This window comes from Dromiciops gliroides, chromosome 4 (genome assembly GCF_019393635.1).
Source record: "Dromiciops gliroides isolate mDroGli1 chromosome 4, mDroGli1.pri, whole genome shotgun sequence".
NCBI classification, from domain to species: domain Eukaryota; kingdom Metazoa; phylum Chordata; class Mammalia; order Microbiotheria; family Microbiotheriidae; genus Dromiciops; species Dromiciops gliroides.
In genome coordinates, this window is record NC_057864.1 from 182,287,831 (window position 1) to 182,311,046 (window position 23,216).

The following is a 23,216-nucleotide window of genomic DNA, read 5'->3' on the forward strand; positions in this document are numbered from 1 at the left end:
ATAAATATGTAAAAGATATCTATCATTAGGTCTATTTATTTGTTATGTATAACATATAAATATGATATAAAATATATTTGCTTCCATATAAAATGTCACCAACATAGAATATATTCTAAATATAGATCATATAATCAATGATAATAGCAAAATAACATATTATATAAAAATAGAATAATAAATAATATAGATGCTATAAAAACAGAAGACCTTAATAAAATTTATTTTTCAAAGAAAGTGCTGTAGAGTATTCCCCAAGCATTTCCCCTAATTCCCCACTATTGGTTTTAGACAATGAAACATCTTTCCCACTTTCTGACCTCAACTGCTTTGCCAAATTGTCAGGGAATTGTTAAGCAACTGCTGCATTCCTCCCAGAGGCTATATACAGCACTCAGCTAGGAGTTTGTTTAGTTTCTAGGTAGGCTGGGATGAAAGGCACCCTGGAAATGAGGAATACAATCATTAATTAATTAATTCTAATTTAGGGTTTGCACGTTAAAAGCTATCCCTTTGAAACTACTTTCCATTATTGTTCTTTACTCCATGCCGACAAAGTTCAGGACTGTGAACAGTTGACCAATGTAACCATTTCCTTGACATAAAAGGATAGATATCCTGACAAATCTTGGAGCCAGATATGAACTGGTTGACTTAAATCCTTCAGTACTGTTTTGTTCCCTTTTAAAAACGTAGGTAGCTTTTTTGTTTATTTTTTTGTTTTTGTTTTTCTTTTAATTCTGTAACTTTTACAAGGAAACTCCCAACACCACACCCGGTCAACTTTTCTGGATTTTAATCTGTTCCTGTGTCAGATTCTTTTAATCTCAAAGGGAAACATATAAAGCTTCTACTCAAAGATTAACAGCCTACTTGAATCTAATACATACCTTGGGCCCTGGGACACACCTCATGGTCTCCAACAAGAAAGGACAGGGGGAAAAAAACCAACCTTGTATGTTGTTGTTTCAAATGACAATGACAACAACCCGTAAAGGCTGCAGCATTGACCAAGAGGAAACACAGATTGCACAAGACAAGATCTTATTGCTGCCGTGGCCAGGGAGGGAAGGGAACTCCCACAGAGAAGGAAGGGCATAAAAGAATGAGGGCACAGGCAGCTGGAGGCAGTTGAGTTGTTCACTGACAGGTGCCAGTGGGAAGGAAGAGCCCAGTGCTGCATTCCTGACCGATGGGAGCATGAGCTCCAGCCAAAGTCCCTTCCAGTCCCCTTCAGGTGCCTTCAAGGGCTCCGGCTATGGCTGGGCCAGGCCTGGGATCTTCCCGAGGCCACCCAGTGTCCATGGAGGTGCAGGAGGTATGAGAGTCTCTATTTCCTCCACTAGGTCATTCTGCCCATCTGCTCATGGAGCTGGGGGCTATGTAGGGGGCCTTGGTGGAAACCAAGGAGGCAGCTTCCTCCTTGGTGGCAGTGGGAAGCAGACCATGCAGAATCTGAATGACCGCCTGGCTTCTTACCTGGAGAAGGTACGCTCCCTGGAGGCAGCCAATATAAAACTCGAAAGTTGCATTCTGGAGTGGCATAAGAAAAGGGACCTGGATAAGAAGCAAGATTACTCTCAGTATGAGGAAAATATCAGCAACCTGCACGAACAGGTAAGTGGTGACTCTACTAAGAGACTTAATTGTTGTTCCCTCTTTTCTGGGGGTAATTGCCCTACATAATTATGGGAATGTTAAATCAATACAGATCAGGAGACAGAGAACAGGAGTTTAAACCTCGGCTCTGTTACCACCTGTGTGTCCTTGGACAAGACATTCAACTTTTCTGAATGTGTCTCAATTTCCTCCTATGTAAAATGAAGGGGTTGGATTAGATGGCCATTCAGGCTTTAAATCTGTGATCCTATGAAAAAGAGAGCCGTATTAAAGTCTGTTATAAATGTTTCCAGGTTCTCTCTCTCTCCCTTTTTCTTTTTTCCTTCCTTCTTTCCTTCCTTCCTTCCTTCCTTCCTTCCTTCCTTCCTTCCTTTATGTTGTTTTTTGGACACAGTTGGGGTTAAGTGACTTGCCCAGGTCACACAGCTTGTAACTGTCTGAGGCCACATTTGACTCCAGGACTGGTGCTCTATCCACTGCACCACCTAGCAGGCTCCAAGTATTTTCTTAAAATCATGGATCTGGAATTAGAAGGGACCTTAGTGACCATTTATCCCCAACTCCCCTCATTTTACAAATGATAGGACTGAGATCCAATGAGGTTAAGCAACCTGCCCCCAAGACATGCAGGTGGTAAGGGTCTAATTTGACATAAGTTTTTGGGTTAGCCCATCAGTTTTTATATAAACTAATCTTTTTATGTAGCTTCTCTGACAAACAAAGGAGGCTCAGTCTATAAAAATCATACACAACAAAAAAGCCATTCCTGGCTCTAGGCAAGGTTGTCATAACATCATGAACATAGACTTTGGACATCATCCAGTGAAACCCTTTCAACTTACAAAGGAGGTAACCAAGGACCAGAGAGGCTGTCAGTCAGTCACTCACTCAGTCAGTCTGCCAGTCAGTCAGCTAGCATTTATTAAGCACCTTCTATGAGCAAGGCAATGTGCTAAGCACTGGGGATACAGAAAAAAAGGCAAAAAACCAAGACCTCAAGGGGTTCACAAGGTCAAATAGGTAATGTCAGCGGAGCTGAGATTTAAACCCATTTCTTCTGATGCCAGATCTAGCTGTACCACACTGTCTCTCCCATCACCAGGAGAGCACCTACATACCTCTCCCAAAATATTACTGCAAAAGAATGAGTAAAACTGCTACCTTTTGATACCACTTTTCCTAATAAGATTCCACCTTCTCTCCAAGGACCTGCAATAGTGTAGAAGTTTCTAAGACAGGCTGGGCTATGGCATCTTCAGGAAAGTATGCAAAAACTGTCACTCCTTTGAAGAATTTTACCAGGGATATCACTTGATATCCCATTCTGGGGAATTTAAAAGGAGGCTTGATCCAGCACTGGGGTCAGAGAGAGACAGGTTCAGATTCCACCAGTGAGACTTAAAAGCTGTGCAACCTTGGACAAGACACTTAATTGCTTTTTTTGTTTGTTTGTTTTGGTTTTGTTTTGGTTTTGTAGGGCAATGAGGATTAAGTGACTTGCCTAGGGTCACACAGCTAGTGTCAAGTGTCTGAGGCCTGATTTGAACTCAGGTCCTCCTGAATCCAGGGCTGGTGCCTTTATCCACTGCGCCACCTAGCTGCCTCCACACTTAATTGCTATGTGCCTCATTTTCCTCATCTGCAAAATAGGAATAAGACCTCCCTATGTTCTTGTGAGGCTCTAGAACACCGTGTCACAGAAGTCTCAGTATAGTTCTAAGCTTTCATAATTTAAAACTGCCTTGAGACTTTTTAAAGCTTTGCAAGCTTTAAAGTACAATAAAAATATTATCAAGATATTTACAGGTTATATCATGAGATGAACTATTGACAAATTCCCATTCCAGCACTGAAAAGTTCAATCATGTACTTTCCTTAGTTTTTTCCAGCTGATCATAACTTAAAGACAAACACAGTACTAGGAAAAGAGTAGAAATGTTCAATAAATTGCTGGTTTATTTTTTTTTTACTTTGTAATTTTAACAAACATAAAGTTTTCTCAGCCAATGTTCTGAGAGATCACAGGCTCAGAGACAGAAAAGGACCTTAGTTTTCATCTAGTCTGGCTTCCATATGTTTTCAGATGAGGGCACTGAGACCCAGAGGGGTTCAATAAAACCTGCCGAAAGTTACACGCGTAGAAAGTAGCAAGGCTGGATTTGAACCCAGACCCCCGGCTCTTGAATGGAGCACTGTTGTCACTGTACCCACCATGGTTTAACCAAACTAGGAGGATCACAGGTTTTAGAGTCTATTTTGTATTACTATTACAACATCCCATATTCCCAAGTTTCATATTATGATAATATAAATCTGTCCTTGTAATGAACCCTAATTACTGAATAATCGACCTAATAACTGACTGTATAATTATCTTAACTATAGAGTGCACAGTTGGTGTTAGGGAAAAAACAAGGTGACTCAACGATCATTCACTGTGTTTATGGTTAATGATGGTGTTTTGGTTTGAGAAGAGAGAAACTTGGAGATAGTAGGAAATTGACAATTCGAAGCTCAGATCTACTGCTTGCAACCTGCTTGACTTTGGGCAACTCAATTCACCTCTCTGGATCTCAGTTTCCTAATCTGTAAAATGGGGTGGGGGGGCTGAGGGAGGGCTTAATGGAAGATCTCTAAGGTTGCTTCTAGAGCTATAGCTATGGTTCTATGCATTAAGGACATGACTTTCCAGAGAAGAAATTGGAAATTGATGCTAATCAGATCATTTATCAAACCAATATAATTGAGAAATCTCAATTGCAGGTAGCAGAAGAAAAGCATTGCAATAGATGAGATAAAGCTACTGGGGACCCAGCTTCAAGTGTTGCCTTCTCTCCCTAACTCTGTGATCATGAGCAAATCACCTCCTATGCCTGAGATGTCTGCCTCTGTGTAAAATGAGCAGCACCATCCATGGCCAACCAGTCTTGCGGAGATGTTGTGATGAACCAATGAGATGAAAAGAGCAAAAGCACTTTAATAAACTGTGCTACTGTAAAGAGGTTTTAATTATTTATAATTGGCAGAGGTAACAAGAATGCAAACAAATGAAAAAGACTGAGCAGCCTTGTCAAAAATGGAATAGGGTCAGTAGAATGATGAGGAAAATAGACAGTGGCTTATAAAATCCAAAGAACATTTGAAAGTTTTAGAGGTGTCTGTGTTGAGGAAGTTAGATAGGACAATGGATAGGGAACTGAGCCTGCAGTCAGGAAGATCTGAGTTCAAATCCCACCTCAGATATTTATTAGTTGTGTAACCCTGGACAAATCACTTGTTCTATCTCAGCCTCAGTTTCCCCATCTGTAAAATGGGGATTATTATAGAATTTACCACACAGCATCATTATGAGAATTAAATTAGATCACATATGAGCAGCTCTTGGCATGTAATAAGTGCTTCATAAATACATTTTTCCTTCCTTTCATGATACAGTCAGAAAGTTCTGTCAGGACCACAGTGATTTCATTCTCAATCAGCAAATATTTATAAGGATATACAGTATGTATATAGGGGCAGCTAGGTGGTGTACAAGAAACAGCTACAGGCCTGGAGTCAGAAAGACAATCTTCTTCAGCTCAAATCTGGCCTCAGTCACTTACTAACTGTGTGGGCAAGTCACTGAACCCTGTATGCCTCAGTTTCCTCATCTGTAAAATGAGCTGGAGAAGGAAATGGCAAACTGCTCCAGTATCCTTGCCAAGAAAACTCCAAATGGGGTCCCAAAAAGTCAGACAGGACTGAAAAATAACAACTAAACAACAACATTGTATGTCAAACGCTGTGCTAAATGCTAAGGATACAGGTTCAAAAAAAAAGAAATAATTCCCAGTCACAAAGAGCTCATTTAGTAAAAATCTTATTAAACTTTGTTTAAACTTTGGGGAAAAAAGCAAGCCATAGCTGAGTTACTAATAATTAGTTGTATTACTGTGAGACAGTTATCTCCTCTCTCTGCTTCCTCCTCTACAAAATAAGGACTAGATGATTGCGAGGGTTGCTTCTAGCTTTGACATTTTGTGCATCTATGCTCAGAATGTGGACTCTGAGTACTAGAAATTGATTTGCCCACATTTAACAGAGTTGTCACTAAGATGGGGTGACCAGAACTTTGCTGTAGAATACTGATGTCAGGGAATCATTCTTCCTCCCTGTAGTAATACTCACAACAATTCTGAGAGGTAGGTGCTATTATTATCCCCATTTTATAAGTGGAGAAACTGAGTCTCAGAAAGGATAAGTGACTTGCCCCTGGTCACCCAGCTGGTAAAAGTCTAAGGCTGGATTTGAACTCTGATGTTCCTGGTTCTAACCCTACTGCATTATCCATTGTGCCATCTAGCTGCCTCATGGTCAGACCTCTGCTTCAGGAATGTCATTTTGGCAGTTGTGTGGAAAATGGATCAAAGAGAAGAGAAATAGGAGGCAGGGAGATAAATGAGTATGCTACTGCTATAGTTCAGGTGTCTTAGGCCAGAATATACACTGACCCCAAATGTGATTCTACCATCTGGTGTGACTGAATCAATGAGAGAGATCATTTTAAATAACCCTTTTGCTAAATACATTCAGAAAGGATATATAAAGAAACACTTGACAAAGTGCAATTCTCCAGGGTCCAGTCTTCAAGGAATGAACCCAGGTCAATAGCCACAATAGCATGCAGGGAATTATTGTTCTTCAATCATTTTCTATTGTGTCTGACTCTTTATGACCCCATTTAGGATTTTCTTGGCAGGGATACTAGAATAGTTTGCCATTTCCTTCTCTAGTTCATTTTGCAGATGAGAAAACTGAGGTATATGGGGTTAAGTGACTTGCCCAGGGTCATATAGCTAGTAAGTGTCTAAGACCAGATCTGAGCTCCAGAAGATAAGTCTGTCTGACTCTGGTACTCCATCCACTGCACCACCTAGCTACTATCCATGAAGGGAATAAAGTTACTTAAATCCAAAGAGCCACCCTCCCTTCTCAATATGGTTTATGTTAGATTCCTGCAAAAGCCTGTTCTCAATCTGAGTCTCCATGACTGAAGTCTAGAGGCATGTAGAATTTTTTTGTTTGTTTTTTGTCATTAAGGTCATTAAATATTCAACAATCAGCCCTTAAGGAACAGACCTAGGTAAAACAAAGAACATGGTAGACACCAGGTGAGAGTTGATGAAGGACTAAACTGGGGTGAAGGACTGTGCCAATGGATAATGGTAGAGATGTGAGAGATTTCACAAGTGCAATTGACAAGATTTGGCAACTGATTAAAAGGGGGAATGGGTGAGAGAATGGGAAGAGTTGAGGATGACTGAGGTTGAGAGCCTGGATAACTAGAAGGGATATGAGACTTTCAATATAGCTACGGAAGGTTAGGGAGAAGAGAAAGTTCTGGGGAAAAGATAATGAAGATGGTTTGAGATGGTTAAATGTGAGAGGCCTGGGGGACATCTAATTAGATTTGTCCAATAGGCAGTGAGTTATATGGAACTGGAGCTCAGGAAAGAAACTAGAGCTGGATCTATAGATTTTAGAGTCAGACCCTTAGCTGAAAAGTGACCTTACTGAAGTTGATCAGATTGCAAAGAGAGGGTTTATAGAGAAAAGAGGTTCTGACACACAGACTTGGGGCAACACCCATGTGGAGATGTTTTCTACTAAAGATATGAAGAGAATGAGGTTGAGAGATTTGAGGAGAGAAGAGAAGAGAAGAGAAGAGAAGAGAAGAGAAGAGAAGAGAAGAGAAGAGAAGAGAAGAGAAGAGAAGAGAAGAGAAGAGAAGAGAAGAGAAGAGAAGAGAGGATGGGATAGGAGAGGACAGTACAGGAGAGAACAGGAGAGAACAGGAGAGGAGAAAGAGAAGAGGAAAAGGGAGAAGAAGGAGGAGAAGAAGGACAAGGACAAGGACAAGAAGGAGAAGGAGAAGGAGAAGGAGAAGAAGGACAAGGACAAGGACAAGAAGGAGAAGGAGAAGGAGAAGAAGAAGAAGAAGAAGAAGAAGAAGGGGGGGGTAAATACAAGAGGATAGAGAGAGAACTGACAACAAAAGAGATTGTAATAGGAAGTTAGTGGTGCCGAGCTGAATCCAGAAGGAAGCCAGAAATGTCAATTGAGAGAGGTGAAGGACAGCATACTTAACCTTTTCAAGCCCCAATGGTTCCCTTTAGTTCAATGGGACATTAAGCAATTCTTTTGTTCAGGGTATTCTAGATAAAACTGAAAAATCCAGGGGTTCAATCTTTCTTCATGAAAGATTTGTCATTAAGAAGGACATTCCCAAAATAATTATCTATTCACTACACTAAATGCCACACATGGTCCATTGATCATGTCATTCTTCAATGACTCCTTGTGGTAAAGCATCTCAAGGATTTGCCTATGGAGCTCAACCTGGAAGAGGCAGAACCAAGTCATAGGACCCAGGACTTAGAATCTGGAAGATCTGACTCTAAATCCCATCCCAGACATTAACTGATTTTGTGACCCTAGAGAAGTCACTTAACTAACCTCTTCTAGCCCCAGTTTTCTCACTTGTAAAATACAGGCACTAATATCCCTAGCATTTACTTCACAAGAGTTTTGTGAGGATCAAATGAAATGATGCATGTAAAGTAATTTGCAAAATGAAAGAATGTTTAATAATAGTTAGCACTTAGACCATGCTTTAAGATTTGCAGAACACTTTAAAAATACTATCTCATGGGATCCTCACCACAGCCCTGGGAAGCAGGGGCTATGATTATCCCCATTTTACAGATAGGGAACATGAAACACAAAAAGGTTAAGTGAATTGCCCTGAGTCACACAATGCCTGAGTTGTGCAGAGAATGCAGGAATACAAAGTCAAGTCCCTCCTAAGCAAATTGTAGAAAAGAGAGCAGGGAAGCAAGAGTCCTGATACCTACTGGAGAAGAATGTGAAGTTCTTGATAGACAAGCTAAAGATACTGGTCTTCACCTATTTCAGCAAAATCTTTCCCACTTTTTTTCCCCATATATGTTTCTTTTTTTTTCATTTATAGATCATCATATAGGGGACTGGGTCCTTTTAAAGCAGGCTCCCTATGATCAGTATTGGCTTATGTGAGATCCAAATTTAAAATGCCATAGTGAATTGTGAGAGGCAGCATGGCACAAAGGATAAAGAGCTGGCCTCAAAACCGAGAAGACCTGGGTTCAAGTCCCACCACTTGCACACACTGACAGTGGGAACCTGAGTGAATCATTTAAGCTTGCCATCATCCAGGTAACTCTCTGAGACAGTAAGTAAACTGTAGAGAGATGCTGACCTACATCAGCAGCAGAGGTTTCTTCTCCTCTCACTTGAGAGTTCCTTATGCCACTGAAATCACAGGAAGGAAACAAACATTTATTAAGTGCCTACTATTTGCCAAGTATTTCACAAATATTATATCATTTAATCATTACAATAACCTTGGCATGTAGGTGCTATCATTAGCCAAGAAGCATCTGGGGTTGGATTTGAATCCAGGTCTTTCTAAGTCTAAGTCCAGTACCCTATTCAACTAAGGTTTTATCAACTATGCCACCATACCTCATACATACAGGTGCGTGCACACACACACACACACACACACACACACACACACACACACACACACATATATATATACATATACACTGTTTTAGGTACTTTTGTTCAGTTGTTTCAGTTGTGTCTGACTCTTTGTGATCCCATTTGGGGTTTTCTTGACAAAGATACTGGAGTGGGTTGCCATTTCCTTCTTGAGCTCATTTTAGAGATGAGGAAACTGAGGCAAACAGGGTTAAATGATTTGCCCAGGGTCGCCCAGATAATAAGTGTCTAAGGTCAAATTTGAGCTCAAGATGATGAGGCTTCCTGGACTCCGGGCCCAGCACTCTATCTACTGCACCACCTAGCTGTAATAACCTATTTCAAATCTAAGTATCTTTAAAATGCCATAAAAGTCAACATCCTAAGTTATTCTCATAGATCATCTTACTTATACCTCCAGAACCTGGCATATGCTAGACATTAAATAAGTATTTGTTGATTGACTGATTAGTTGGGAAGAAAAGATTTGCATTGATATTAAGTTACATATAATATGTCTGATATGGAAAATTATACTTGGCACAATAAATAGAGTATTGTATTTCAATCAACCAATCAATTAACATTTTGTATATTTATTTAGACAATGGGGTTAATTGACTTGCCCAGGGTCACACAACTAATAAGAGTCTGGGGTCGGATTTGAACTCAGGTCCTCCTGACTCTAGGGCTGGTACTCTATCCACTGTACTACCTAGCTGCCAAAATAAACATTTTAATTGCCTGCTATTTGCCAGACATTGTGATATCTGGGGTTACAAAAAGAGACAAAAGGCAGTCTCTGCCCTGAAGGAACTTATAGTCTAATGAGGAAGTCAACATGCAAACAAATATATATGTATATGTGTATGAGTGTGTGTGTGTGTGTGTGTATGGTATGACACATCTTTCATGAAGAAATATATATGCACTGTAACAATTGGAATGACGCCACCTGCTGGAGACTTACTGTAGAAAAGTTCTGCCATGAAAGGAAGGTCTTTGAGGGCAAGAACATGCGTCTTTTCTTTGGCGTCAGGAAGTGACGTTTGCTAGTGGGAGGAAGAAGGAAGAGACTGGCACTCTGTCTCATGCTCTTTCCTCGGGACTCTGGTGGAGAGAGGAGCTAGAAATGTGCTCTCCCTTTAATAGATAGGAATCTAGCCCTTTCTCTCTTTACCAAATTCTTATTTTCCTTAATAAATGCTTAAAAGTCTAACTCTTGCTAAAGCTTATAATTTATTGGCGACCACTCATTAGATATTTTAGATAGTTTACCTAGAATTTTAGCCCTTAACAGCATATAATCTAAATATATATAATATATTTGTCATGTTGATGATATTTTTCATATCATTTATATTTATATATATATATATATATATATGAAGAAATAATTAGCGGAGGGAAAACACTGGAATTAAGATGAAATGGACAAGGCTTCCTTTAGATGGTGGAATTTTAGTTGGTACTTAAAGGAAGCCATGGAGGCCAGTTGTTGGAATAGAAAAGAGAGAATGTTCCAGGCATGGGAGCCAGTCAAAGAAAATACCTGAAAGATGGAGTGTCTTGTTCATAGAACAGCCAGGAGGCCAGTGTCACTGGATGGAAGAGTATGTGTCAAGGAGTAATGTATGAGAATTACTGGAAAGGTCAGAGGGGGCTAGGTAATAAAAGACTTTGAATGACAGTATTTTGTATTCAATCCTTGATGTCAGACCTTTCCCATAACATGCACTGGTTGTGAGAACAATGACAGGTGACCGAGTCGTAAATTTGGAGTTGGAAAAGACCTCAGGGTTCATCTAGTCCAACAACCTGATTTTACAGATAAAGGGAACTGAGGCTCATGGAGATTCAGTGGCTTTACCTAGGTCACATAGGACCAGAGCCAGAATTCAAATCCAGGCCCACTGACTGCAAGGCTAGTTTTCTTTCACTGTGTGGTGCTGGCCTACATCTCACCCTTGAAACTTTGGTTTCCTCCTCCCTAAAATGAGGATGCCCAGAATCACCTGTCCCTGGAACATAGCTAGGGTGATCGGGGTTTTGCCCTAGAAAACTGAAATTTAGAGGGTACAGAGAATATTTTTGCTCCCTCAGAAGGTGGAAACAATAACTATTTGAACAAGAAAGCTGTTTCCCACTCCCTTGTAAGTGTTTAACAATCAGCTCTCTGAGGGGAAAAATAAACACTCGTGACACACTTTTAGATTTACTCTGCTTTATTAATACTTTCTCTATCACTTAAATCCTTGGTAGTCTTGGCCAATTTTTGTGGTGTAAAGGCTCACACTGAAAATTTAACTATCAACTCTTGTGGGCTGGTATGAACTGGCTCCAGCATACCCCGGATGGAAAGAGAGTTAACTTAGCTTGTTCTTTATTACCTATGAGGTATATCCTGTATTTGTTCTTGGGGAGGAGTATGGAGGGGAAAGGAAAGGAAGGGAGGAGAATAAGCATTTATTAAGCACCTACTAGGTTCCAGGCACTGTGCTAAATGCTTTATAATTACCTCATCTACTCCTTATAGCAACTCTGGGAGGTAGGAAATGCTATTTCCCCCATTTTACAGTTGAGACAACTGAGACAGAGTTTAAAGTAACTTTCCCAGTGTCACAGCTAGCAAGTATCAAAAGGAAAATTTGAACTAAACTCTTCTTCGCTCCAGTTCCAGAATTCTACCTACTGCATCATCCACTGTCTCATAGACCTGTAATTGCATTAGTACAGGGCATTTCTACTGTGAAATCTCCCTCTACCAATGCAGACCTGCAACTGCTCTGCAATCTGTAGTCCCAAGAAAGGTGCCCAAAGCACTGAGAGGTTGGGGTCACACAAGCCTGTATGTGTCAGCAGCAACATTTGAACTCAGGTCTTCTTGACTCTAAGGCCAGTTCTCTGTCTACTATATCCTGGTATCATGTCATTCGGTAAGAGATAAAACAAAGTATCCCTATTGACCTTGTCTGACAAACATACACACACACACATACACACACACACACACACACACACACACACACACACACACACACACACAGATGCAGGGATTGACTATTCTTCAGTCCCTACACTTCATGTTACAATCAAGTGATTCTTATGCCTCTTATGCTTTGCACATAGTAGGTTTTCAATTTCTTGATTAGCATAATACAGTAGAATGATTATAGGCTATGGAGGTAGAGGGCCTGCACTTAAAGCCCTCCACTAATGCTTGTAAGGTCACCTGTATGACCTTATATCATTCACTTAAGATCCCTGGGCCTCAGTTTCCTTCTCTCTAAAATAAGTAGTTTGAATTAGATAGCCTTAAAGATCCTTCCCAGCTCTATATTGATGATCCTATGACCTGGGTTCAAATTCCGCCATGATACTTACTCTATTGGGCCATTCTCTTTATGTCCCTCTTTATGTCCACATGAGGTGGGTGGAAGAGATAGTGTCTGACATCTCAGATCTCAATGGATACTCCACTGTATCTTATTCAATTTACCCAAAAGAAAGAGCCACACACAGAGAAAAAAGGATAGTCACTCTCAGTTGGGGAAGTTCTTCTCCCCGTCAATGGGGCCACAATCAATTGGACTGACTCTTGTGTGTTTTATAGATTATGGATGGAAAGCTGGAAAATGCTAAGATTCTCCTTCATATTGACAATGCCAGGATGGCCGTAGATGACTTCAGCCTCAAGTGAGTTCCTTCTTGTCACCATTTTCCATTTTTTCAAAGGGAAATTCCAGAAAAACATTATCTAATCAATGTCTATCCAAGGGGACAGCGTGGATAGGGCTAAGGAGAGTGCTGGATTGGGGGTTGAGTTTTAGGAGTCAGAGGCCTTGGGTGAGAACCCCAACTCTGTACTATCTGTGTGACTTCAGTATCCTGACATATAAAAATAACTAACATTTATATAGCGTTTACTATTTGCCAGTCAATCTACAATTATTATCTCATTTGATCCTCACAATAACTGTGGGAGGTAGATATTATTATCCTCATTTTGCAGATGAGGAAACTGAGGCAGGGTCAAGTAATTTGCCCAGAGTCACACAGCCAGTAAGCCAGATTTGAACTGAGATCTTCCTGACTCCAGGTCTGGAGCTTTATCCATTGCACCACCAAGCTTCCCGTCAAAAGAGGGCAACTGGACTTCAAACCCTTACAGGTTTGAAGTTATGATCCTGTACTCTCTCTGGCTCTAAAGAAATTAGGGGGATGACCTCTGACTGAGGTTGGTTCTTCAAGCTATGATTCCAGTCCATGGCAAATCTACGGAAATGGCTTCCTAGGTAAGATTTACAATGACTCCATCCATTAATCTTATCCTCTGTTTCCTCAATTGTAAAATGGGAGTAATAATAGCACCTACCATGCAGGGGGTTTGTGAGGATCATATGAGATAATATTTGTAAAGAGTGCCTGGCACAGCTCCTAGCACATTGTAAGCACTATATAAACACTTCGTTCCTTCCCTTTCCCTTTCCTTTGCTTTTGTATCACCCTCGTTTCTGAATTTATCTCTTTCTACTTTACTCAGTGAACCATCCCTTATAACAAAGATTAAAAAGGAAAGCTACAAACGGCTCAACAAAACCAAAACAACCCTGTCTGCCCACATAGACTGGATCTGTTTTCCAAACCCTTCTCTGGGGCTAATCTGGGTCATTAGCATTTCAGAGTCCAATCTTGTTTTCTTCTATTTCTTCCTATTTACATTGTGTACTTTCATTGTGTTTCTTGTTTTCCTGGTTCTGCTGACTTCCCTCTTCAAAAAGGATTCATTTAAAAGACAAGAAAAAAAGAAAAAAAAAACTTTAAATCTAGCCTAGGACTAGTTCTTGCAAATTCCCTGGTTTTGAATCAATAAGGGTCTATGCTCCTTCATTTAAACCCAAAGGTATGAAAATGAACTGTCCTTCAAGAAAGACCTGGAAACAGAAGTGGAGGCACTTCGGAAGATCCTGGATGACCTGACAATTGTCACAACCGACCTGGAAATGGAGGTGGAGGGCATGAGGAAGGAGCTTATTCTCATGAAGAAACACCATGAGGAGGTGAGGGAAAACAGAGGTCTCAGGGTCTCTTCATCCGGAAATTCTTTAAAGACCCTCAAGTCTTGGGGTGAATCGATAGCTAAGGAGGGAGGATGAGTAACAGAATGCTGACCAAATATCTTTATAATGCATTAAACTATAAAATGTGAAAAATCTTCCCTGAATTGTAGAAAAATACGTTTGTCCAAAACTCTTGAGTTCAAGAGCTCCATAATACATCTTTATCATAAGTAATATGGTCTGGTGGATGGAGAGCTGGTCTCAGAAGCAGGAAGACTTGGGTTCTCTAGAAGATGTATAACTGGCATCTCTAGAAGATATAAAATCGAACCTTAGTTTTCTCATCTGTAAAATGGGACTCATAATAGCACCTGCCTCATCGGGTTATTGTAGGGATCAAATGAGACCATGTATATGATAGTGCTTTACATGATATCAATGTTAGCTACTAAATGTTTTTCTTGATCATATGATCTCACTGATTTTAGGAATTCCATGTAAAGAAATTCCTACTAATTCAGCTGAATACCTGCTCTGCTGTTTATAGTCTCAGACTTGATTGCTATAAAAGTGATTAAACCCAGGGTCACGTAGCCAGAACACATTAGAAGAAGGACCTGAATCCAGGTCTCCCTAAGTCTAAAGCTGGTTCTCTCTCCACCAATAGTAACCATTATTTTTATCTTAACCATGATCATTATCATCAAAGTTATGGGTGTTGAGTTATGATCTATGTTGATGGAGAAAATTCCTATACCTACAAGTTCCCAGATTATTGATGAAAATATAGCACTAATTACACAATAGGAATTGTTGGTTGGTGAAGATCAGGAGACAGTTCGGCTTGGAAATATACTATTTTGAGAACAAATGTCTAATGAATGTTGAGCTTCCCTAACTAGACCAATATGGAAATATGTTAGTTGACAATATTTTTAAACTAATCTACTACCACTCATATTCTACTAGGTTAATGAACAGGCCAAGAATGCCCATTCCCAATAGCACCAAATAGACTTAAGGAGGAAAAAAAATTGTCCAAAAGGAAAAAAAATCATCAACCTAAATTAATTCGCTATGTCCAATGACAGTACAGAGAAGTTTTCTCCTTATTGTAATCCAACAAGTTTTGGGTATACTGATTTTAACAAATCTGCTCAGAGACAGTGGTTGTTAAATAAACCCTTTCTTTGGCTGTACGATGAGCTAGTGGGTATTGGTTACATTCAATCAACAAGTATTTACAATAAGAAGATTTTAAAAGCTATTATACCTTTCTGCTCTAGGTTATTGAACTGATTCCCAAATCCTTTAGCTTATAACCTAAAAATGCTCAATTTGTCATTTTCATAATCACTGCACAAGTAAATGCTATTTGCTGGGTATAAATGAGATTTCTGGTTATAAAGAATCACTTGAAGAATAGAATTCTTCCTGGAGCACATTGCAATTAGGATTAAAACAGTTGTCACACAGGTCTTTTGATTGACAGTCTAATTCTTTTTTTTTTTTTTACAAATTAATAAGGAAGAAAGCAGAGGGTTTATTTATTTGGGTTTTTTTTTTGGGGGGGGGTTGCATAATAGGCAAATAATATCTCAGAATCTAATCCTAGTCAGGGTAAGAATAGCCTTTGGAGACCACTATGGCTTTCTCCCCCTTTAAAATGAGACATTTAAGGAGAGCAGTAACTCACAATTTTGGGACCTGGGGCAAGCAGCACAAATGCTTAACGTCCCTGGGCCATGGTTTCCTTATTTGCAAAAATGATTGGGGCAGCTAGGTGGCACAATGGATAGAGCACTGGCCCTGGATTCAGGAGGACATGAGTTCAAATCTAGCCTCAGACTCTTGACACTTACTAGGTGTGTGACCCTGGGCAAGTCACTTAACCCCAATTGCCTCACCAAAAAAAAAAAAAAAGATTGAGCTGGTGTAAATGACTTGGGAGGGTAAGGGTGAATAAGCATTACAAAACCTGCCCTTGAAATAACTTTTTAATTCCTGATCAAAAATTAATACAGAGAGTAATTAAGACATTCACAGTTAAATTGGAGAAGGTATTAATATTATTACCTAATCTTTATATAGACTCTAAAGTTTGTAAACCACTGTGTGCTTTATCTCACTTGGTTACTTACTATCATGATTTTTACATTGCTGAAAGTGTCCTGTTCTTCTACTTTCTAAATGTCCTTCCCTGGACAAAGCTCCAGCCACTCCACCCTAGTTATGATTCTGCTTCAAAAGATAAGTGAAGAGGTCCAGGAACCTTACTGTAATTATTCATTGTTCTCCCCAATTCCAAAATAAACAGGAAATTAGCAAACAGCACATGACAGATGACATCAAGGTCAGCGTGAAGGTGAACTCAACCCCAGGAGAAGATCTGATTAAGATCCTAGAGGACATGAGGCAAGAATATGAGTTGATAATTAAGAAGAAACATCAAGACTTGGACACATGGTACAAAGAACAGGTAAAAGAAAGCCTAAGATGATGGGATGATGAGGGGTGGGGGGAGAAGGACTGTTTCCCTGGGCCATTTGCTTTTGTTAATGAGCTATGTCCTTTCCTTCTCCTTCAGTCGGAATCAGTGTCCCAGGAATTGGAAAGCAGAACAGTGGCTGTGCAGAGCAGCAAGGACAATATCCATGAACTGAGACGAACCTTCCAGGCCCTAGAGATTGACCTTCAAACCCAGAAGAATAAAGTGAGTCTCTTCTCAGGAAACCAATCGCTATTTGTGAAGCTCTCACTCACATCTCCCCTATAGTTTCTTATTATCCTCTAGTAAAACTGAGTACCAGCTTCTCCTTATTAAGGTGGAAGACATGGGTGTATTATGAAATGGAACCACCAATTCAATTCAGTTTCATTCAACTCAACATTTAATAAGTTCCTATCAGGTATAATGCAAAATGCTGGACACTGGAGATACAAAGGCAAAAACCACAATAGTCCTTGCCCTCAAGGGGCTTTTATGCTACTAGAACAATCCTGTTGTGAGGGAAAAACGACATTCTAGCCTATAGGGATTTCATCATCTAAGCTAGATACTGGGGCAGCCAGGTGGCACAATGGATGGAGCACTGACTTGGAGTCAGGAAGACTAATCTTCCTGAGTTCAAATCTGGACTCAGACACATACCAGCCGGGTGACCCTGACCAAGTCATCGAACCCTATTTGCCTCAGTTTTCTCATCTATCAAATGAGCTGGAGAAGGAAATTGCAAACTACCTCAGTATCTTTGCCAAGAAAACCTCAAATAGGGTTAAGAAGAGTTGGACTGGGGTGGCTAGGTGACGCAGTGGATAAAGCACCAGCCCTCGATTCAGGAGTACCTGAGTTCAAACCCTACCTCAGACACTTGACACTTACTAGCTGTGTGACCCTGGGCAAGTCACTTAATCCCCATTGCCCCGCAAAAAAAAAAAAAAAAAGAAGAGTTGGACTGGACAGCAAAAAAAGCTATAGTTCAGGGTTGTACTAGGCTTAGGGCTGTTCTAAGGAGTGATAATTAATGTTTATGAAGCATACTTCAGCTAAAATTAATTAATTGTTGTTGCACTGCGCTAGTCACCTAGTAAGGATACATACATGGGGGAACAAACACACATACACAAAAGAATAATGGGAATTGCTAATGATGTTTCAGCACAAGGAAGTATTTGAACACAACTGTTACCAAGTTACTCTACCCCATTAGAGTACTGAATATGGAACTAATCCATGTCCAATTCTGACAACAACAACAACAACAGAAATTATTAAATTCCTTTTATTCACACAGCACCGTGCTGGGCAGTGGAAGGAGGTGGGGCAGAGGGTGCAAGAATGTATGATTCAACCATCATTTATTAAGCATCCACTGTGTGCAAGGTCTTGTTTTGGATGATGGGAATTTAAAGAGGACCCTACTCTCAAGGAGCTTACAATCTATCAAGCAATTACCAAGTGTTTTTTAAGCAACTAAAATGTACTTGTCTTATAAGAGGCTGTAGAAAAGAAGGAAATAGTAGGGGGTTGATATCAAGGGCATGTGAGATGAGAAGGAAGTGAGATGAGGGACTTTGGGATGAATGACCTTGATTTTCTCAGCAAAACATAAGGCCAAGTCTTTCAATGAAGAGACTGGGTTTGGAAGAGAAAAGGAAAGGAATGCCATGGGAGGGTTGAATAGAGAAGAGAAAGACTGCAAAAAAAAAAAAACATTGTAGTAGGTAGAATAGAGAATCAATTGAGGAGGAGTTAAAGACTTGGCTTGCCTACCGAGGGCCCTGTTGAGATTGGATAACATAAATTTGTATCTCCAACGAGGAAAAGATGGGAAACAAAATAACTGTGATGCAAGGAAGAGTGAAATAAGGAGAGATGCCAGCAAAGTACCATAAGAAATTTGAGGAGGGTCATTAGGAAGAAGGTTCAACTGACAGGAGAGAGGAGCATATTATGAAATGACTTTGATGGAAGAATAAAACAAATGACATCAATATTTAAATGAGTAAAAAATAAATTTGAGGGGGGAGAGTTGCACCCAAAGAGGCAATCCAGGAAGACTTCCTGAAAGAGATGACATTTAAGTTGGAGGATGAAAAAAAAGAACTTTGATAGACATAAAGTCATGGTCCTTGTCCCTAAGGAGTTTACCATTCAGCTAGAGACCCCAGACCTGAGAAACCAGGGGTAGGCAAGTTAGAGAGCTAGCCACGTTAGGTAAAACATGAAATAAAATGCAATAAGGGATATTTCCTTGTATAAAGACACAAAACATTAATCCCAGGAAATTCTCTTTGCTGCATCACTATGGAAGTTAGTTACACCCAGTTTGCACAAGTGATATTGAGGAATGTTGCCTCCCAGTGACATACAGGCAGGAGCATGCAGGTAAACGTTTAACAATTGGCTCCAAAATATACACTTTTAAGTTTAATCTGCATTAACACTTTCTCCATCACTTTCTAAAGTCTAGATAATCAACAAGAGAGTAAATAAAACCATGCTTCACTGCATCTACAAGGAACAAAAAATTTAACAAGTGTCTCTTGCTAACCAGTGTGAGCTGGCTCCATCATGCCCCTATTTTCCAACCTCTTCTAGGGCACACAGAGACTTTGTTGTAGCCCTGAACAAGGTATACACATACATACAAATGAATAGATGACTAACCAACCCAGTGGGAAGATGGTACATGGTCACTGGCCAATGAGTGTCATACACAGGAAGCATTGAATGCCAGGAGAGATCCCTGGGACAAAGGTTCTGGGTAATGCAAGCACAGCTGTGACCACCCTGGTGCATTTGTTTTGGTTTCAGAAGTGTGCCCTGGAGGGCATGTTGGCAGATACCCAGTCCCGCTACTCCTGCCAGCTCCAGGATATGCAGCAGATCATCTCCCATTATGAGGAGGAGCTGATACAACTGCGCCATGACCTGGAGCGCCAGAACAATGAATACAAGATCCTGCTGGGCATCAAGAACCACCTGGAGAATGAGATTGCCACCTACCGCCACCTCATGGAGGGCGAGGACAAAGGGTACGTCAGGCACGGCATTGACAAAGGACCCACACAGTGCAGCGGAGAGAACACTGACTCTGGAGTTAGAAGAGCTGGGTTCAAATCCTGCCTTTGCTGTTTTCTACCTGATACCTTGGGCAAGTTACTTAAATTCCCTGGGACTCAGTTTCTTCTCCTGTAAAATGAACTAAATGGCCTATGAGATCTCTTTCAGCTCTAAAACTGTGGTCTTATGTTATGTGAAAACAGTATCTGGTTGAACGTTCCCATTTGGGGTTCTGTCCGCAGAGCCTTAACTAGGGAATTAAGGTTAGCTTCATAGCTTTAGAGTTGGAAGGGATCCCAGAGGAAAATCTTTCACCTGGGCAGGAGTGGGGAGGGGCAATGGCTGGGGTATGGAGGGGCATTGATACCATAGGGGACAGTCCAACCATGGGTGCAGTTGCACATTCCTTAGGGAGACTCCCCTTCAACTCCACAGAGACAGGATCCCAAGAATAGTGTTATTAACAATAACAATTCGCATTCATATAGCACTTGAAAGCTTTACAAAATGAATTCCTATCATCTGCCATGTAAGGCAGGTGGCACAAGAATTATTCTCTCCATTTTATAGATGAGCAAACTGAGACTGGTGAGTTAAAGTTACTTGTCCAAGACCATACAACTAGTAAATGTTGCAGTAAAATTTAAAATTTAGTTTTCTGATGACTCCAAGTTTTTCATTTTGACTTCAGACTTTGATTATTTTTTAAATGTTTTCTCTCTCTCTTTTTTTTTTTAGTGAGGCAATTGAGGTTAAGTGACTTGCCCAGGGTCACACAGCTAGTAAGTGTTAAATGTCTGAGGACAGATTTGAACTCAGGGACTCCTGACTCCAGGGCCAGTGCCCTATCCACTGCGCCACCTAGCTGCCCCTGTTTTCTCTTTTTTAAAACTGGATTTCTGACCTCATCATCTCCCGACCAGAAATTTCTAGCGTTAATTCACAGAGAACACTTCCATGAGCTCCTCAGTCTAGTTTCAGGATAAAAAAAAAGAGGTCAGAACTGAACCAAACCTTTGCACCTTTTGAGAGTTGTGATTTGAACACACAAAAATAGAACACCTATATGCTAGGCCTTGTGCTAGCCCTCCAATGCCAACTGTCTATATCCGAGCTTGGGAGCTCATGAGAGGCAGCATCACTTCGTGGTGAAGGTGCTGACTGACACTGGAGTCAGAGAGACCTGCCTGCTCTGATATTTGAGCGTGTTATCTTGAACTCTTGGGGGTCTCAGTTTCTCCACCTATAAAATGAGTATAATGACACTTATAATAACAAATATAATACTATAATCCTCCCAATACAGCTGAAATGAGGGTAGTTTTTATTCTGTGTGATGGGTTTGTTTGTTTTTTCTCTCTAAGCCCTTTTATCTTTTACAGAAAAACAGAAGACTACAAATCAGAGATGAAAGGTAAATAATTTTATTGTTTCAAACTATTCTTTCTAGTTAATTGCCCTCTTGTGCATGTCAAAAGTTCTTTTGGATGTGTTGCTAGGCCTAATAAAGAATGACCAGTAATTTGTACTAACTTTATTGACTAGTAGCAAAGTGTGAAGAAACCAATGAAAAGAAACAGTGTCCTCTATATCCTTATCACATGAGTTAGGATCCCTTTGCTTATATTCTTCTTACAGACTGGGACTCTGCTTTCCAGTCTTTAGAAATGAAAGGAAAATTACACTTATCATCTGTCAGTAGTATTCTCTTCCCAGAGATCACAGAAGCATAGACTCAGAGTTGGATGGGACCTTTGGGATCATATAGTCCAACCTCCCACATAATGAACCAGTTCCCTCTCCCTTCTATGACAGTGGATGAATAGTCATTCAATCTCTGTTGAACACTTTCAGTAGTAGGTATCACAGTCTTTTGAAAAGCAACTCACTCTACCCAACATCATCTCTACTAGGAAGTCATTTTGCCTATTGAATCTATATCCCAAACAACAGAGACTAAGGCTTTTATCTTGTCCAGACTTTTCATTCATTCATTCATTCATTCATTCATTCATTCATTCATTTATTGAACATCCACCAATACTTTGCCATGACCTCCCTCACTGACATTTACTATATTCTCCTCTGAATTGCAATTATTTGTTTTCTATGTCTGTTTCATCCTAAGAGCAAAGTATACATCATCTTTATCTATGTACCCCAAAATATCTAAGAAAGTATCTTGTACATCATACACATTGAATCAATGCTTATTGAAAAGAGTTGTAAAATACTGACACTTCCATATTTCAAAATTGAGAAATAGCTTTCATGTTCTTTCTCACCATATTTAAATATTCTCTTCTTAAGACTGACTATGTTGAGTTCCTAAAATGACATTGTTTCCAAATCCCTTCCTGTCTTGGTCAGTTTGCCCTTAAAATGCAGTGCCCCATAAATAAATAAATATAATAAAATGGGAACAGCTAGGTGACACAGTGGATAAAGCACAGCACCGACCCTGAATTTAGGAGCACCTGAGTTCAAATCTGGCCTCAGACACTTGACACTTACTAGTCACTTACAGTGACCTTGGACAAATCACTTAACTTTCATTGCCCCACAAAAATCAATTAATTAATTAATTTTAAAATGTGGTGCCCATAGATAAACCTATTATTTCATAAGCATAGAATACTTATGGTATTTATCACCCTATACCTTCCCAAATGTATACACACAAAAAATCCTGGGATGTTTGCTCATAGACAGTGAATGGGATTTGTGAAAATCAAGAAGCTAGCCAGAAGTAATCATACAAATTCAAATTCAAGTATGCTCTAGCAGAATTTTTTTACCCTAAGTTTGCAATCCTATTTGATTATGTCCAGTCATTATAGTTGTCTCCATTCCAATTAGAATCAAATCTGAGTTAATAACACAAGAGCCAAGGCACCATCCACAAAATACCTCTCTCTTAAAATATACTTGCACCATAGACGCTAGAGAAGGTAAGAGAAGCCTTGATTGGGGGTTTTCTCCACTAGTAAGCTTACATGGACCCAAGTTTGCTGAGTATCTTTGCTCTTCCTTATCTCAGAAAGCACAAAGCATGCAAATGTCAGAGAAAGTAATTTTGCACCAAGGGAGGAACCTGCTCATCATGTGTTTTCTGATTATTTTTCTCTCTGTCTCTTCAGCTCCCAAGATCAAGGCCATAATGCAGGAGACTGTGAATGGAAAAGTTGTCCTTTTGAAAGTCAATGAGATTCCGAAGCCTGAATGAAGCATATAAAAGTTCTTGCCAGTTGTAAATACATTTCTAATGAAAATGCTAGCAAGGCCCAAAACACTTATGGAAGTGTTGTACATGTCACATTCAAGTTATTAGAGTATCGAACTTCAGAATTCACCTTTTTCTCTGTAACATGACTGCTTTTTCACTGTACTTGTCAAATGAATGTGGG

The 23,216-nt window shown here is 40.0% G+C and overlaps 1 protein-coding gene across 1 annotated transcript; it reads left to right on the plus strand.

Moving 5' to 3' along the window:
* The first annotated feature begins 1,200 nt into the window (after window positions 1–1,200).
* KRT23 (keratin 23) lies at window positions 1,201–23,077 on the plus strand. Its single transcript, XM_043963854.1, has 8 exons — window positions 1,201–1,617; window positions 12,797–12,879; window positions 14,087–14,243; window positions 16,561–16,722; window positions 16,831–16,956; window positions 19,561–19,781; window positions 21,192–21,223; window positions 22,950–23,077. Exons 1-8 carry the CDS (start codon window positions 1,201–1,203, stop codon window positions 23,033–23,035), a joined length of 1,284 nt encoding a protein of 427 aa, XP_043819789.1. The 3' UTR covers window positions 23,036–23,077.
* Window positions 23,078–23,216: the final 139 nt, after the last annotated feature.